Raw genomic sequence first — 18,879 nt, 5'->3', positions numbered from 1 at the left:
TTGCCTCTTGATCATAAGCAGTGTGTTCATTAAAAGGGCCCATACACCTAACGATTTTCCCACCGATATACAGCAGATTCGATCACTGATCGAATCTGCTGTGAAATTGTCGCGCAAACGCTGACAGAATGATTGATTTCCGTCCAAAATCAATTGTTCCTATCGATCTGTCCACGCGGAAGATTTTTCTCGATCACCGGCGGGTTGGGAGTGCGTCAATAGCGGTGTTCGAATGACCGACGCAATACATTACCTGTTCCGGCCAGCGCAACTCCCCCGGTCTCCGCTGTCTTCTTCTCCGCTCCAGGGCTGCAGCTTCACTGAACTTCCTGTCCCGGCAGGAAGTTTAAACAGTAGAGCGCCCTCTACTGTTTAAACTTCCCCTGGACAGGAAGTTCAGTGAAGTTGCAGCCCTGGAGTGGAGAAGAAAGCTGAGACCGGAGGAGTCGCGCCGGCCGGAACAGGTAATGTATAGCTGGTGGGCAGGCGGCAGCTCCACAGATTGTGATCGGTTTCATGCTAAAATCGATTCACAATCTGTTTGCAGTAAAGGCAGCTATACCATCCCTCTCTGATCAGAGAGGGATCTATCTGTTGGTTGATCTGATGGCAAATCGACCATTGTATGGCCACCTTTAATGGGTTTTCATGCTGCGTGGGTGTGGCCGATGCCAGTGCTTAGATTGTATCATTCCCATTGTTTAGATTGCAAGGGGAAGGCGCAGACTGTGTTTTCACAGATCTAGAAAAGCATTTGTGTTTGGATTGGGTTTTTACAGAGGAACTCCAGTGAAAATAATGTAATACAAAAAGTGCTTTATTTTTACTATAATTATGTATAAATGATTTAGTCAGGGTTTTCCCATTGTAAAAAATCTTTCCTCTCCCTGATTTGTATTCTGACATTTACCACATGGTGACATTTTTACTGCTGGCAGGTAATGTCAGTGGAAGGAGATGCTGCTTGCTGTTTTGGCAGTTGGACCTAGCTGTAAACAGCTGTTATTTCCCACAATGCAATGAAGTTCAGAGACAGGAAACTGTCAGGACCATCACAGTGTGGGAGGGGTTTCACCACAATATCAGCCATACAGAGCCCCCTGATGATCCGTTTGTGAAAAGGAAAAGATTTTTTTCATGAGAAAAGGGGGTATCAGCCACTGATTGAGATGGAGTAAATTCTTGGTCATGGTTTCCCTTTAACAACTGACTGACAATGGTTTTCAGGCTGGTAAAACTTCCCTGTTAGGTCAGTTGCAGTGCAGAGATTCACTTGGAAATGCCTGTCTGTGGCTGCTTCTCCCCAGCTGTCTTTAGTGAACACCCAGCGCGCAGTTACTGTCAACACGGCAAGGCGAATTCTCTGCAAATTGCTTCATAAATTAGTCATGATTGTTGCAATTGGCAGTAATTTCTCCGCTCTCTGTAAACACTCCCTGAAATCCGTATCTGCCATCGTCTTGCTGGTACTGAACAGGCACGAGCCGTGTGTTTTTTCCCGTCTGATCCTCCCCCTCTCCTCTGCTAAAAGCTGGAGGTTGCGGTGAAAAGGTTTCACGCTGCAGGGTTAACCTCCTAGTGCCTGGGACATGGCCACAGTATCCTGGAATGTCCCGGGAAAGAGGTATCTGACAGGACATTTCTTCTTCTGTTGACCACAACAGTTGAGGATTATAAATTGAAAGAGGCTCAGAACTCTTAATATGGTTTATTGTTCTCATCTCCTCCATGATTTTCTAGCTGAGCACATTAAAGGACCACTATAGCTTTATAGAAGTATGCAGTTAAAATCTGACAGAACCGTCAGGCTTAGGATTAGTCCATCTGCTGATGGGGGATTCTTAGGGTTTTGTTTGGCTAGGTTTTCTAAAGCATCTCTTGAACGGCAGTTGCTAACAGCATGGCTGTTGAGAGGGATGGTTTTGTTGAGAAAATAACAGAGCAGAAAATATTAGCAATTGGTGGTTGAATCGCGTTCTCTAAATGAAGAGCTTTCTCAAACCACAAACCATGCATCCCTTTAGCTGTGTATGTGGTACTTAGGCCAGCTCAGCAATGGTTGGCAGAAACCCTCTAGAAGCATGTATGTCTAAAGTGATGGAGTGGATTATTTTTTGTATACCGCCAACGTCTTCCACAGCACTGTACATACTACAATACAAGTGGTAGTGTGGAGCATAGATACATGAGACGCTCAAAACCAGGGCTGTGGAGTCAGTACAAAAATCATCGGACTCCAACGCCAACTCCTCAGTTAACGAAACTACCGACTCAGACTTCAGCTCCGACTCAAGGTACCCAAAATGGGCCTGACTCCTCGACTCAGACTCCTTAGTCTAATACTTACCAGGGCTGTGAATTTGGTACAAAAATCATCCGACTCCTCAGTTCCGATTCCGTTTCCGGTACCCAAAATTGCTTTCACTCCGACTCCACAGCTCTGTTCTAAACTCTGTACCATTAGGACATCCAGCTATACAAATACTATACATTACATAGTTGATGTGTGATTTGAGACTTCACCAGTACATGTCCATATGATCAATTGCAGCAGAATAAGAAGCACTAGGCTCTGAGCATGACAGGATAAGCTGGGGAGAGCATTTCAAAGCAGGGGTGATGCTCATGAGGAGGGAAGTGAGAAGAGATGACCAAGCCAAAGGACAATGGGTACTCCTGGGAGGCGGGAGGGTATCTGGACATTGAGGAAATGTATGGGGGTGACAACTGATGTAGAGGCTTGTATGACAGTGTGAGGAGTTTAAACTGGATCCTTTGGGTAATAGGTAGCCAGTGGAGCAGTAAAGACATTGGCAGAGAGTCTAATGTGAAACTAGAAAATGTATCTCGTCTCCCTTCCCACTTCTGATAGTAAACCACTTTCTGTACATGCTTCCATGCACTTTGCTGAAGGCTTGCCTACTATAAAAGTTAGAAGAGAGGTTATGACCACTGCATTTAAAGCGGATCCGAGATGAAAAACTAACTATAACAAGTAACTTGTCTATATACCTTATCTAAAGTTCAGATAGTTTACACAGCATATCTAGCTGCAAACAGCTTCAACAGTTTATGATTATTTATTCCTGTGATACAATGAGGGCAGCCATGTTCTGTTTGTCACAGGCTGAGGGCTGGAGATGCTATCAGCTTGCCTGTGTGTAATGGGACAAATTCAGTCCCCTCTCCTCCTCCCCTCTGCCTCTGGAATCTCTGGCTAGTAACCTCCTCCTCCTGCCCAGACTGAGCTCCCATAAGCCCTTGCTACAATGCCAAGGCACTCTAAGCTGTGGGCGAGGCTTGTTTAGTATATAGGGAATTATAGTATTAAAACAAAACAAAAAAGAGTATTTGGCTTGAATGCCCTATAAACTATATGAAAGGAACACAATTATGCAATGAGTATAAATTTATCTCAGATCCACTTTAATAAGCAGCAAAATATCATTTAGTTATACTCTGCTTGTAGGATTGTTGTAAAACACAAAGTATAAAAGTTTTGTGCTATTTGTTTCTTTCCCTGCAGGGTCTGCTGTCCAGCCTGGTGAAAGTGACAAGTTTGACACTCGCCAGGAACTGTTTCCAGTCCTACCCAGTGGGCGGGCCTTCTCAGTTCTCCACCATTTACTCTCTCAATATGGAGCATAACCGCATCAATAAAATACCGTTTGGAATTTTCTCCAGAGCTAAAGTATTAAGCAAGCTGAACATGAAGGTGAGTCCTGTGCAGTTCAATGATGCATCCGGTGATGATGGTAGAATGTTTGCTGCTAATTTTTTTCCCACACTGTCTAAAACAGTATCTATGTAAAAACAAGATACAGGAGCAAACCTGGCACTGCTGCGAATGTATTTACGATTTATTGATCACAACGTCAAAACTGTAGCAATTGTGTAATCCTCAGATTTTTTTTTTTACATAAAAAAGCGTGCATACCATTTTTCCCGGGGGGAGAGAGTGAACAGAGGGTGGCACTGGAGAGCCTGGCTGCTGTTTAGTGCCGGTTTGCGCTTCCTCTGAGGCTTGTCAGCATCCACCTGTCTGCTACGGTTATTTAAACCCCTTCAGGATGTCTCAACTGGACGTGCGGGCAGATGGTGTCTTAGGGCACGCCCCTTCCTAGCTCTGCGTTCTGCAGCTTGCTGGAAGCAGTCGGGACGCAGTGCAGACTGGAGCATGCTTCTGCCCTGGGTTGCCAGGGTTACGGGAGCATGCTCACAAGAAGCAATCGCGCTATAGCATAAACAAAGGGTCCACTGGACTGGGTAATTGAGATATGTGATGTATTTGATCAGCCTTTCTCAACCTTTTTACCCTGGAGGAACCCTGAAAATAACTTTGGATCTCAAGGAACCCCTGCAAACAATTTTTTTAACTTGAGAAACCCCTGCATTTATTTTGCAGGAGGCATGGTCTTAAAGAGAACCCGAGGTGTGTTTAAAGAATGTTATCTGCATACAGAGGCTGGATCTGCCTATACAGCCCAGCCTCTGTTGCTATCCCAAACCCCACTAAGGTCCCCCTGCACTCTGCAATCCCTCATAAATCACAGCCGTGCTGTGAGGCTGTGTTTACATCTGTAGTGTCAGTCTCAGCTGTTCTCCCGCCTCCTGCATAGCTCTGGTCCCTGCCCCCGTCCCTTCCCTCCAATCAGCAGGGAGGGAAGGGATGCAGGCGGGGACCGGAGTTCTGCAGGAGGCGGGGAGAGCAGCAGACGGACACTATAGAGATAAACACAGCCAGCTCTGACAAGCTGTTTGTCAGCAGCGTGGCTGTGATTTATGAGGGATTGCAGAGTGCAGGGGGACCTTAGGGGGGTTTGGGATAGCAACAGAGGCTGGGCTGTATAGGCAAATCCAGCCTCTGTATGCAGATAATATTCTTCAAACCCACTCCGGGTTCTCTTTAAGAATAGATGAGGCTGTTTATTTCACTACTCCCTATTACACTGTCGCTTATTATACTGTCTCCTAGTGTTTTTTATTAATGTGCTCATTATTATTCTGACCCCAAATGTAGTGTTTCTTTTTACAGTACCCCCTAATGTGCTCTGTTATACTCCCCATGGGGGAAAATGCCGAGGAACCTCTGCAGAGTCCTCAAGGAAGCCTAGTTGAGAAAACATGTTCTTGATGAACTTTTCCTTATTCCGTCCCATCCATTAATTTGAGCTGGTCCAAAAAAGTGAGGACCTTGGCCTTTGAGGGCTGGAGTTCGACATCCCTGATCTAAAATGATTTGAGATGGTCAGTGATTTTGTTCTGCTGCAAATTTTATTAATGCTATCCGAATTAAAACAATTTGGAATTAGAGCAATCAAATCCAATAGATGATTATTTTGTTTGGTCCAATTGCAAGCTGCGTAAACCTGTACAAAATGCAATGTAAAATTTATATCCACTAGTCATTCTCATTTACCATCTTTAAAAAAAAGTGTGCATTTGCAAAGAGTGTGTCGCTGCATATTCAGCAGAGATGCATTGTGGGAGACCTCTTTTGCTCAAGCCAACCGGAATAATCGCAAACACCTTCTGTTTTAGGCCTCGTTTCCATCTACGCGCTTCTGTCCGCTTCTGTCCGCTTTTCAGCAACATGTATCAATCTGTAACATTGATGTGCTGATAAAAAGCGGATAGAAGCGGACAGATGGAAACAAGGCCTTAAAGAGAACCCGAGGTGGGTTTGAAGAATTTTATCTGCATACAGAGGCTGGATCTGCCTATACAGCCCAGCCTCTGTTGCTATCCCAAACCCCCCTAAGGTCCCCTTGCACTCTGCAATCCCTCATAAATCACAGCCACGCTGCTGACAAACAGCTTGTCAGAGTTGGCTGTGTTTATCTCTATACTGTCAGTCTGCTGCTCTCCCCGCCTCCTGCAGAACTCCAGTCCCCACCTGCATCCCTTCCCTCCCTGCTGATTGGAGGGAAGGGACGGGGGCAGGGACTGGAGCTATGCAGGAGGCAGGGGAGCAGCTGAGACTGACACTACAGATGTAAACACAGCCTCAAAGCACGGCTGTGATTTATGAGGGATTGCAGAGTGCAGGGGGACCTTAGTGGGGTTTGGGATAGCAACAGAGGCTGGGCTGTATAGGCAGATCCAGCCTCTGTATGCAGATAACATTCTTTAAACACACCTCGGGTTCTCTTTAAGGAGGAAAACTTCTGTTTTGCTCTCCATTGGTAAGTATCAGATTTTTTTCTTTCGCTTCAGATTTACTTTAAATCATGTGTTTATTTATTTGTAAACTATCATAACTTACTAAACAAAAACAAGAAAATATTTGTCAGGTACTTTTTTGTTCTTTTTGTGCTGAACGCACAAAGTAAATTGTACAAATCTGCTAACAGACCTTTAGACGTGCTCTTTATTGTGGGTGTCATTTAGCGCATTGTGAAACAGATTTCGCAATATGCAAAGCTTTCCTAGTCTCAAATCGCAGAAAATAAATTGCATCATTTCAAGTGTTTCTCGAGAGCTGTGGAGTTCAAACAAAGGTCTGAATAATTCTTCTGTGAAACAATAAGAGTTGTTTTCAAGCCCTGGAACCTGTTAGACGTGAGCTCGTAAAACACAAGAAATTGGTAGATGCGACCGGATCAGCCTGAGTGCATTGAGAAGTGGCAAATTACGGTATTTATCATGCAAGCCTTTACTGAATCCAGATAAATATGACTGTAGCTGCATTTTTCCTGCCCTCCAACAGTTGGGTAACTTAGTAAAATAATCCTAATAAAAGCTAAATACTATAAAAATATTAATGGACAGTGACCTGAGAGTGATCTGGAGGCTGCCATATTTCTTTAATTTTAAAGTGTACCAGAGACGAAGCACCCTCATGTATTTCACCATATATATCAGTGGGAACGTTAGTGAAAACGCCTACCCTGATCTCTGTTTCATCCTTCACTGCTCAGCCTGCTTGTTACCAGCCCTGATAAAATCCCCAACTGAGCATTCAGTCTGGCTTTGCTCAGGAATCATTATAGCGGAGTCTGTCTTCTCTGATGTCTGTTCAAGCCCAAGCCTGCCCCCTTCTGGATCTGCTTTCCTGTTCTGTATACTGCAGCATCACAGAGAGCTGTGGTGAGATGGGAGGAGCTGCTGGTGTTGAGGAAGGAGCTATGAAAAACCTTGTTTTTTTATCCTATATTTGTTAGCCATAAGAGGTTTTTAGAAATGGTGGTTTCATTTTGCACACAGCCCACCAAATATGCTTTTCTGAGGAACTGTGTTTTGCATGCAGTTTTAGTAAAAAAAAAAAAAAAAAAAAAGGCACACCAAAGCGGCAAAAATACCAGGTATAGTATTTATTTTGTAAAATCTATCGGGATATGTTTATTTTGTGCCAAAGTGTTCATCTTTGGTTTCCTTTAAACAATACAGGTTGCCTGGCAGTCCTGCTGATCTTTGGCTGCAGCAGCTACTGAATCACACACCTGAAACAAGCATGCAGCTAATCTAGCCAGATTTTTGCCAGAAACATCTGATCTGCATGCTTGTTCAGGTTGTATGGTGAAATGTATTAGAGGCAGAGGTGCGACTCACACAGAGCCTGCAGGAGGCGTGGAGAGGGTGTGTATAGCTTCTATCACAAGCAGAACAGCACATTCCTGCCTGAGTGCCTGAGCCCGACAAAGCCATCAGAGGAAAAAATATATTATATAACAGATAATACAACCACTGTACAACTAGGAAAGGCTGCAGTCGGCTGTGTTTCCACTGCTGCGAATCCGGGCCGATTCCCCGCCCACGAATTCAGATGGATTTCAGCAGCCTATAGAAGTGTATGAGAGCCATCCGAATTCGTGGCCGAGGAAAGATCTGAGGCCCTGCAGCATAATTTCGTGCGTAGCTGTCCGCATCTCATAGCCGTACATAGCACGGCTAGAGGGATTCGGCTGCGAGAGGCAACAGCTGTGCCGGCATCGCGTCTCGCAAGACGCATGCCGCCGCACAAATGGAAACCTACAGGTATAGGAACTTATAGGATAGAAGAAATAAGGCTGAAAATTTGGTTAGTCTCTTTAAGACATAAATTATTTCTGATATTATTATAGCACTGTATCTGAAGTTGAATAAAGCTACAGAGTACTGCTTTACAAAGGGTTAATATGGATATTGTATTTATCATTTCTTGTTCATAGATGACTATTTAAAGTGGACCTGAACTCATGCACATGACACGGAAAACAGAGTAATCCACCCTGTTTGTGTTTAGAGTGAAGAAATTCCCCTCTCAGCCGCAAATAAAACAATTGCAATTTGATCTCTCAGCTGTGTTAGCATAGGAATCTTGGCAGCCTCAGCTAATTTGTGTAAACTGAATGTTAACCCTTTGTCTGCTTCCAAGAAAGCAGGAAGTAGACACTGCACATTTATTGCAGAAGTTCCGTGGGCTGCAACAAATGTTTTTCAGTTTAGTTTAGTATGTTGTTGCTTATCTTTTAGAGCAGAGAAGAAGTTCAGTTCATGTCCACTTTAAAAAAAAAAAACTTGATGCGGCCATTTTCTTCATTCCTCGTTCTGTTAGGTATTGGAAGTTTTCAGCCAGTCTTGTTGAGGTGTGCCTTTCCTCTGCATAAAGCCTGATGGTAACTCCATATCTTTTACCTCTTGCTACAGGACAATCAACTGACTTCTTTACCCCTGGATTTTGGCACATGGACGAGTATGGTGGAGCTAAACCTGGCCACCAACCAGCTGACAAAAATCCCAGAGGATGTGTCTGGATTGGTTTCCATCGAGGTACCTCCCATGCCACCCTATGAGTCTGCTCACCCTTTATGGGATATCTGAGCCTTTGCTTGAATGTTGATTTTTTTTTTTTCTTTACAGGTTTTAATCCTATCAAACAATCTCTTAAAGAAGCTCCCTCACGGCATTGGGAATCTGCGCAAGCTGAGGGAGTTAGATCTGGAGGAGAACAAGCTCGAATCTTTGCCAAACGAGATTGCTTACCTAAAAGACTTGCAGGTAATGGTGGGGCAGTCATGGACTTTACAGGCTCCATAATGACCTGACAGCTTAACCTGACCCTGGAGTAATGATACAGTACACTCTCCAGGAATACCTTCAGTATTAACAGCTTGACAAAAGGATTTATTGTCCATATATACAGTCTGAAGTACTACTGTCAAGAGGCCGTACCTGTCGGTGTCCGCTGCTGGCTCCGTTCTCCATCGTCCATGCACATACAAGCATTCCACGTGGCTGCTGGTTTAACTTGGACGCATGTTTAACGTCACACGCCTACGTATAAGCTAGCAACCACGTAGGGTGCGTGTATGTGGACGGAGCGCAGGGCCAGCAGCGGACACCGGTATACTGCACCGAGCACCTGATCGAGCATGTCAGCCCTACTTCTTGGAGCATGTCTGATCGGTACATGCGACCAATTTTGGACGGAATAGGTTACATTGTCAATCTGGCATGCTCTTGGCGGCACTGACTGTCATCTGCTCCAATTATAATAATCGAACCGGATGGACGATCGGCCGCCTGATGTATGGCCCCCTTTAATGTAGTAGATGGCTTCACTGAGTAACAGGGCAACTCTGTTCGATACAGTGCAACACCACAGGCCATTTATCTACTACCGGTCTGATGTTTAATCAGTTTTTGCAGCAAATCAATCGAATTTATGATCGATGTGGCTCATTGCGTAACGAATAACCGGTAGATTCAATCATGACGATCGAATTTGCCATTCAAAAACTGATATGTGTATGGCCAGCTTTACATCTGCTCCAGTCTCTGGAACTTTTATTAAACCTTTAGATATGAAGATTTCATTGCAGGTAACGATACTTTTTTCATCATTAGGGATGATCAGTCAGATGCAAATAATTCTGACTTGATGCAGCATTATGCAAATTGAATATGCAAATATATGCAGCTTGAAAATTAGCCAATTAATTTAAACCTTGGCTCGACTTGATTGGGCCGTTTTCAGTTTGCCTTCAATATTTACATAATCCTGTATCAATTTATTTGAATTATTTGCATCTCTTTGACCATCCCTATGCATCATATGCAGTGTTTACAAGTACTGTGAAGTGCTGTTAAGTAAAGTGGGATGTTTGGAGGAGCCAGTGTAAAGAGGAGCTGCATATGACTGGTGGGAGGAGCCAATGTAGAGATTTGCTAAGAGGAGCTGCATATGACTGGTGGAAGGAGCCAATGTAGAGATTTGCTAAGAGGAGCTGCATATGACTGGTGGAAGGAACCAGTGTAGAGATTTGCAAAGAAGAGCTGCGGATGACTGGTGGGAAGTGCCAGTGCAGAGATTTGCTAATAGGAGCAGCAGATGACTGGTGGGTGCAGCCAGTAGAGATTTGCTGGTGAGGATGGAGGGTTAAGTCTACCTGTGTGATGGATTGTGGTGTATCAAATAAGAGGATGTAGCCGTAGTCAAGGCGAGAGATTGTGAGGCCATGTAGCAGTAGTTGAGATGGGAAATATGGACCTGATCACTAGCCATTGAGCAGGCTTAGGGAGGGGATGAGACCAGTCTGTGTTCCACAGTTGTGAGGGAGGAGGTTGAGCTAGATTTGTGGTCTGGCTGACTCACTGTACCGTAACAGCACCGTTGTAAAGTCTGAGACTGGCACAAGCCCATCACTCCTCTAATCTCTGCACATTAGCACTAATGACATTGATTACTGGAGTGTTGTGTGGACATAACTGACCAGATCTTCATATTATCTACTGCTCAAATGGTAAATAACATTTCCTCTGAGCTCTGATAACCCAATTAAGCTGATATTTCCTGTACACGGGAATAATGCAGGCAGACCGAGCTCTCGCTAATGTGTGGATTTGTGCAGATTGTATTCATGCAGAAATTCTCTGATGAGCCAGGAGAAGATCGCATCACTCTGCTTTCTGCTCTATTGCTGCTTTTTCTCACAATTTCTTTCCTTTTTCTCTGGCGCCGTCCTTATACACGTACCTCACGTGGTTTTGTATAAGCAGACAGAGGCGCCAAAAGAATAAAATATTCTAAAACGTTTAAAATGAGAGGAGGCAGAGGTGGACTTACCACCTCTGAGCAGACACACACGAGTGTTGTGTATATTCAAAACCACAAAAATGTATTGCTATACTTCAGAAAGTGCAAGTGCAACGCATTTCGTGGGCATCTCCCGCGTCATCATGCAATAGAAATGGAGCATAAAACTCAAATTGGTATGGTGCAAAGCTCAGCGCCTCTGTCACGTGGCTGCTGGCGTAACGTGGGAGCATGTATGTAGACTGAGCCAGCGGTGGACATGGACGGGTAAAGTGTATAGTACCGAGCACCAGGAGGGACATTTTACATTGGGAATGAGGCGAATGTGGCGTCACATAGCTAAGTGCACACAGACCAACCTGCAGCCTGATTATCATCTGACTTTAGTCTTTTGGATGATAATCAGGCATGTGTACGTGTACAACTTGAAGAGCATCTGATAACAGGCGGTTTGCCCGATCCAACTGTTGGATCTATGTTGGTCTGATATCATGCAGATGGTGTGTGTGTACAAGTTTAAAAGACTTGTACTTGTCTTGAATGTGTAGTCAGTCAGTCCTCTTTAGTGTGCAGTATGTTAATTGAGTTGGTTGTTTAGCTGTCTAAGCGTGTGTACGTACTGGTCATGTGGTGCGTCAGGTTGTGTGGTCTGTCATGTTGGTGTGTGCATGTTGGATATGTGTACTAGCCTTTAGTCTAGGGCCAATTCAGGTGGAAGCCAATTAACTTGTCTGTATGTTTTTGAAATGTTGTAGGAAACCAGAGAGCCCTGAGGAAACTCAGACACAGGCCCATATGCAATTTACTTTTTCTCCTGAATTCTCTCCTAGGAGATGATTTTTATCTTCTCTTTAAAATAACTTTTCAGCATTTTACAATTGCAAAGGTACACAAAAACTTGTTCTAAGGGCTGACAAAATTATTTAGAATATTTTCTTGATTGCTGGTAGTTTAAAAGGCATTTTATGACAAGGTGTGAAAATATCCACTAGGAGAAAACTAAGGAGAAAAGGTGAATTGCATATGGCCTATGGGGAGAACATACAAACTCCGTGCAGATAGTACCCTGGCTCAGACTTGAACTGTGGACCCAGTGCTGCAAGGCGAGAGTGCTTTCCACTATGCCAATGCTCTCTCTCACTATCGCCCTGCTCTCTCTCACTATCGCCCTGCTCTCTCTCACTATCGCCCTGCTCTCTCTCACTATCGCCCTGCTCTCTCTCACTATCGCCCTGCTCTCTCTCTCACTATCCCTGCTCTCTCTCTCACTATCTCCCTGCTCTCTCTCTCACTATCTCCCTGCTCTCTCTCTCACTATCTCCCTGCTCTCTCTCTCTCACTATCTCCCTGCTCTCTCTCTCTCACTATCTCCCTGCTCTCTCTCTCTCACTATCTCCCTGCTCTCTCTCTCACTATCTCCCTGCTCTCTCTCTCACTATCTCCCTGCTTTCTCTCTCACTATCTCCCTGCTCTCTCTCTCACTATCTCCCTGCTCTCTCTCTCACTATCTCCCTGCTCTCTCTCTCACTATCTCCCTGCTCTCTCTCTCACTATCTCCCTGCTCTCTCTCTCACTATCTCCCTGCTCTCTCTCTCTCACACTATCTCCCTGCTCTCTCTCTCACTATCTCCCTGCTCTCTCTCACTATCTCCCTGCTCTCTCTCTCACTATCTCCCTGCTCTCTCTCTCACTATCTCCCTGCTCTCTCTCTCACTATCTCCCTGCTCTCTCTCTCACTATCTCCCTGCTCTCTCTCTCACTATCTCCCTGCTCTCTCTCTCTCTCTCTCTCTCTCTCCCCCTGCTCTCTCTCTCTCTCTCCCCCTGCTCTCTCTCTCTCTCTCTCTCTCCCCCTGCTCTCTCTCTCTCTCTCTCTCTCTCTCCCCCTGCTCTCTCTCTCTCTCTCTCTCTCTCTCTCTCCCCCTGCTCTCTCTCTCTCTCTCTCTCTCTCTCTCTCTCTCTCTCTCTCTCTCTCCCCCTCCCTCCCTGCTCTCTCTCTCCCCCTCCCTCCCTGCTCTCTCTCTCTCTCTCTCTCTCTCTCTCTCCCTCCCTGCTCTCTCTCCCCCCCTGCTCTCTCTCTCCCCCCCCCCTGCTCTCCCCCCCCTTCTCTCTCTCCCCCCCCCTTCTCTCTCTCCCCCCCCTTCTCTCTCTCCCCCCCCTTCTCTCTCTCTCACTATCTCCCTGCTCTCTCCCCCCCCCCCTTCTCTCTCTTTCTCTCCCCCTGCTCTCGCTCTCTCTCTCTCTCTCTCTCTCCCCCTTCCCACCCCATTTGTTTGCATGCTCTGCTCTCTAGATCTTTCATACTTCTCTCCTCCTATATAGTTTGGTTAAAAAAAGACATCCGTCCATGTTTAACCTTTGAAAAAAAACAAAACCGCTGCCCTGAGCCCGCACATGCATATGTATTCAAACAGCACGGGAAAATTTTGGTGCAGGGAAAAGCTAAAAAAGGCGCTCCCTACTCTAACTATTCTCAGGGCTATTTTAATGTATATCCACCCAACTGGCAACCTAGGATCTCCTGCAACCCCTCCCACCCTGGCAGCCGCTTCTTTGAGCTCCTCCCATCTGGATGGCGCTTCTGAACTATCACTTCCAAGACCACTAGGCGCAGGAACTCCTTCCTCCAGGCAGTTCTACTGCTCAACAACGCCGACCCCCGACTTTTCCCTCCTAGTCTGCAATCAGCATGCTTGCCTTTGGAGCTGCTCTTCTGCATCTCTAACACACACTTGGATGTTATCGTACTGTTAATGCTGCTGGTATGTGTAATTGTAGCTGTAAATGTATTGTTAATGTTGTCAACATGTGTAATTTTGTGGTTTATGTAACGTACAACTGTGGTTGTGTACTTTGCCTAAGCCATGTGTACCACAAGCAGAGAAGAATATAACAGAGAGCAGAGTAGGTGTATGTGTGTGTATATGTGTATATATATATATATATATATATATATATATATATATATATATATATATATATATATATATATATATATATATATATATATATATATATATATATATATATATATATATATATATATATATATATATGCTTCATATCTGGTTCTCATTAAGTTTCCCACTTTGAGAATGTTCTGTTTACCACCACTCTTTGCCTTCTGCCCTTTAACCAGTTCTCTCTCCCACATACTCGTCTTCTTCTAGTCCCTGTCCCTAGTCAGAGTAACACCTGTTGAGCTTTATTTGAGTTGGCATCTGATTTTGTTTACATAATTTGCTTATGTAGACATTTGCATTTACTCTATGGCTGGAACTGTCCGTGTATGGATTGATCTAATAATACTCAAGGCTGGGGAAGAAAATTCTCATGGTACACAGAAGGTTGTGGGTATCTCATTTGTTTCTTCCCTTTTCTCTCTGCCTTTAATTCCCCCGCTCCCAATTTTCCATGGTTATGCAGCCGGCTGATGCAAGAACTGACGAAAATATTGTGCCTATGGGGTCCCATTGGTTACAGGGAAATCCTTTATCAGTTTTTCATTGTTTCCAGTAAGCAGCGTTTATTCTTTTAGGAGGTGGATGGAACTGCTGTAAATTGGAAGTGGCTGTATCTGCTGTCCTACTAGTTACATCTATATATTTCCTAGTTACATCTATATATTTAGCCGGTTCATCTAAAGTCATTTCCTGTTTTCTTTTCTTTTTAAACTAGAAACTGGTGTTGACGAACAACCAACTGACTACTCTGCCTAGAGGGATTGGCCATCTAACGAACCTGACGCACCTAGGTCTGGGAGAGAACCTTCTCACTCACCTTCCAGAGGAAATAGGTAAGAGACTGCTGGTGGGCTTAGTTTTATTGAAGAGCACCCATGTTAATGGTCAGTTATATACCACAAAGATGCCGTGTAGATAAGCTAGGCACTTGTCTTTGCTAAACTTGGGGTTGGCATTCCTAACTGTTGCTTGGCCAAGCACTAGAATGGAAACAGTGTGGTTGACTAGCTAAACTTAAAGGACAGGTGCTATTCAGACACTCCTGCGGCCAAATAGATCAGCAGGGCTGCCAGGCTGCTACTGGTATTTAAAAAGAAATAAATACGGTAGCCTCCCCTTAATTCAGTAGTCCTGTAGTTAATTCTAGAGATCATAAATTGCCTTTTATAAAAGATCAGTTGAGAACATGATAGAAATAAAAACAGTTTGTAAACAGATGCGACCAACCAACTGGCCATTTTTAGAGTTAACCTTCACTACCAGTAACTTTGTGTGAAGCTTATGTTCCCTGCCACTTTTAGTTTTAAAAATCCTTCATCCATCAGTTTGTGACTAATTAAAACTAATTTAATAGTAAACCTTAGGGCTTTGTGGGTAGCACTGTCCATTAAAGAGACCCTGTAACACAAAAAAAATCTTCCTCTGGGAGATGCTTACCTCAGGAGGGGGGCGCCTCAGGGTCTCAATGAGTCTTCCCCTTCCTCTATAGCCTGGGGGATCCTACGCTGACTCCACTGAAAGTTCCTCAACAATTGCTGACAAGCAACTGCGCAGGCACGGCAATATTTACCTACCCCGATCCAGCACAGGCGGAGTAACAGCTTTTCGTTCAGTCTAAGGCGGAAATACTTGAGCCCGATTGTATCTGCTCTACTGTGCAGGCGCAAGTCCTTTGCGCCTGCGCAGTACAGCGGATTGATTGGGATCGGCTATTTCCGCCTTAACTGGAACAAAGAGCCACTACTGCGCCTGTGCTGGATCGCGGTAGGTAAGTATTTACCTCGACACTTTTCGGGGGTTGCAGCGTTGGATTCCCGGGACGAATGACGACGGGGGAAGCCTCGCTAGGATCCAGAGGCTTCCCCCTTCCGAGGGAAGTATCCCCTAGAGTTTTTTGTGGGGGGTTTTTGTGTACGGGTTTTCTTTAACATTTTTTTTTAAGGTAAAGGAGTATGCTTTAAAGGGGAACTTCAGCCTAAACAAACATACTGTTATTAAGTTACATTAGTTATGCTAATTAGAATAGATAGGTAATATAATCTTTTACCCACCCTGTTTTAAAACAAAAGACAAATGTTTGTGATTCATGGGGGTTGCCATCTTTGTCATGGGGGCAGCCATCTTTTTGGCTGAAAGGAGGTGACAGGGAGCATGAGACACAGTTCTAACTGTCCTGTGTCCTGATAACCCCTCCCAGCTGCACACGCTAGGCTTCAAATGTCAAATTCAAAATGTAAAAAAAAAAAATTGCACCAAAACAGCAGAACGAGAACATCAGAAATCCCATCATGCTTTGCACAGCGTAAGGGGAAAACTGCCCGGGCAGTTTTCTTCTGTGCAGCTAAAAATGAGGCTTGTATAAGAGAAACAAAGTTCTGATGCTGTGAAACTGTTAAAGAAACACCAGGCCTTTTCAGTGCTGCTGAGTCGATTTTTAGTCTGGAGGTTCACTTTAAGTGACAGACATTTGTAGTCCCTGATAAGGAATCATCAATGAGATGCAAATATTTCAGAGTTTGTGCAGATTTATGTACATTTTTATGCAAATATATGCAGCTCGAAAATGGGCCGATCAATTTAAATCTGGGTGGGATTTGTTGGTCCATTTTCAAGCTGCATAAATATGTACATAAATTGGCATGAACTCGAAAATATTTACATCTCATCATCCTTGCCCTTGATTGTGTGATATGGCAACACAGTGTGGTTGCTGACCCAGATGAGTATTCTACACTTTAGCCAAGTAAGGGGAGCCATAAAGAAAAAATCCAATTCAAGTCTCTGCCTTCCAAAACACACAGGACCAGAATAAACTTTAACCCTTTCTAACACATTTTCTAGATCACCCATGTGAGTGATCTGTGTGTCCGGTGCTTGAGGGGAGCTGGTCGGGTCTCTACATCCTAGCATTCAAAGGTATGATTAGTCACTGGGGAAGGGGGGGGGGGGGGCGCAGCAAGGCCAGGTGGTTGTTCACTGTAGCTTCCCTCCGTAATGTACGCGCGTAGATCAGTGTCCCACCCTTTGATCGGAAGGCCCTGATGTCGTTTTGGATTAGATCTGGCAGCCATATTGCTCCTTGTCAGGCAACAGGAGTTGGGTAGAGCAGACCACTGTCGGACTTTCGACAGTAGAACAGAAAAGGTGAAAGGGGACCTCTCTTTCACATTTAACATGAGCTCAGATTTGAAAAGGAGTTGAGGTTATTGGGGTGTTTTTTTACATTTATGGTAACTACATGAGAGGAAGCAGAGAGATGGTGGACATATCGCAATTTCCATTTTACTCAATTTCCAAGAAATTGGGAAGGCATAAATGCAAAAACGGCAGCTAGACCGTCGGGAACTGAAGATAATACTGTAGAGGTCAGGCGCTCAGAGAGAGATTTTGGTGTTCTTAACCTAGAGGTGATACAGGAAACCAAAAGAGCATGTTAATTTTCTCAGGCTAGGTGTGTAGATGGAGAAGGGGGTTCAAAGCCTTGAGGTACACATGCAGGCAGCAGGCTTTTGGAGGTGTAAGTATTGGAATGGGAACCTCTGAAAGAACATCCAGACAGGTAAGAGCAAATCTCAAAAGGCTCAAGGTCCTTGATTCCTAGAGTCTAGAGAAACAGGCAGACAGTAACAAAGGCAGAGGCGTTTGGAGAATATATGCACAGCTGAAATAAATTCATCTGAACACTTTACCATTGCCAGAGTGCAAGGACTTCCAGAGCATGCAAACATTGTTCCTCTGTCTTAGAATGAAGCTGTCAGTAGCCTTAAACTCTTTCATGTTCCTCCTCCTATCACAGGATACATTGAACTGCTTGGCGAAGTGCCTAACAGCCCACCTGTACGCTGATAGCAATTAGTTTTTTGCATGAAGCAGTTATGAAAGCGTTTCATGCAGTGTTTATCCAAAGTGTTTATGTACCTTAGGATAGACTAAAGTCTCGTCTCGGCCACTAAGAGCTCCATCCGGGCAGTAGTTGTAGGTTTAGGAAATTCTTGTATTTAGGCAACAGCTGAGGGTCTGTCACAAGCTACATCTCAATTCCCTAAGCATTACTGCATTCGGTAATGCAGAAAAAAAACCCTGATTTTACGGAACAACTCACCAAATGCCACTTCACTAAAACTATTATCGCGCTGTTAAGTAAAATTACAGACTAGTGAGTTAATTTACCAGCTTATGCAGCAAATACCTCAATAAATGTTAATTCAAAAGAAACAGAGCATTTGGTAAAATGTTCGGTATTTTAAGACCTGCTGATAACTAGTAATCCACATTCAGTAAAACTGAAAGACAAGGGAGACAGCCAGTAGGAAGAGCCACCTGGTCCTGCTATTCTCCCCATTTAATCTGATGTGCTGGTGGGGTGGTACATCAGGAAAAAAAATTCACAAGCGCAGGAGAAGTAGACATTCAAAGAAGCTTTTCTGTATCCCTTTAGATGTGCAGATCTAGTTACCGATACACAGACGAGAGCCCTCTGGTGGCTTGCATGCACATCTAAACTGATACCGGGATGCACAGGACATAAAAAGGGATGGCTTATCAGGGGTGCTAGTTCTAATCGGGGCTGTGGAGTCAGTATAAAAATCACCCGACGACTCAGTTTATGAAACCTCCGACTCCAGGTACCCAAAATTGCTCCGACTCCTAGACTCTGACTCCTTAGTCTAATTTTTACAAAGGCTATGGATTCGGTACAAAAATCATCCAACTCTGACTCCTCAGTTTATTGAAACCTCCGACTCCAGGTACCCAAAAATTGCTCCGACCCCACAGCCCTGGTTCTAATTCACCTGACGCAGACTGCTTGCGTCGTACGATTTACAACTCGCAACACTTTGTCTAATGTGAACGGTAACATGAAAGTCAATAGACTTTCATGTTACCTTACTTACCGCAT

At 44.4% G+C, this 18,879-nt stretch overlaps 1 protein-coding gene across 1 annotated transcript in view; it reads left to right on the top strand.

Annotated features, from left to right (window-relative positions):
- Positions 1-18,879, top strand: part of SHOC2 (SHOC2 leucine rich repeat scaffold protein) — a 111,187-nt gene that overhangs the window by 91,048 nt on the left and 1,260 nt on the right. The window contains exons 5-8 of the mRNA XM_068255201.1: positions 3,527-3,715; positions 8,629-8,751; positions 8,842-8,979; positions 14,695-14,812. Of these exons, the coding sequence (XP_068111302.1) occupies positions 3,527-3,715; positions 8,629-8,751; positions 8,842-8,979; positions 14,695-14,812 (568 nt within the window). The remainder of the gene's footprint in view (positions 1-3,526; positions 3,716-8,628; positions 8,752-8,841; positions 8,980-14,694; positions 14,813-18,879) is intronic.

Source organism: Hyperolius riggenbachi, chromosome 10 (assembly GCF_040937935.1).
Source record: "Hyperolius riggenbachi isolate aHypRig1 chromosome 10, aHypRig1.pri, whole genome shotgun sequence".
NCBI lineage: Eukaryota > Metazoa > Chordata > Amphibia > Anura > Hyperoliidae > Hyperolius > Hyperolius riggenbachi.
The sequence above is the reverse complement of the archived record's forward strand: the minus strand, read 5'-3'. Positions and strand labels throughout refer to the sequence as shown.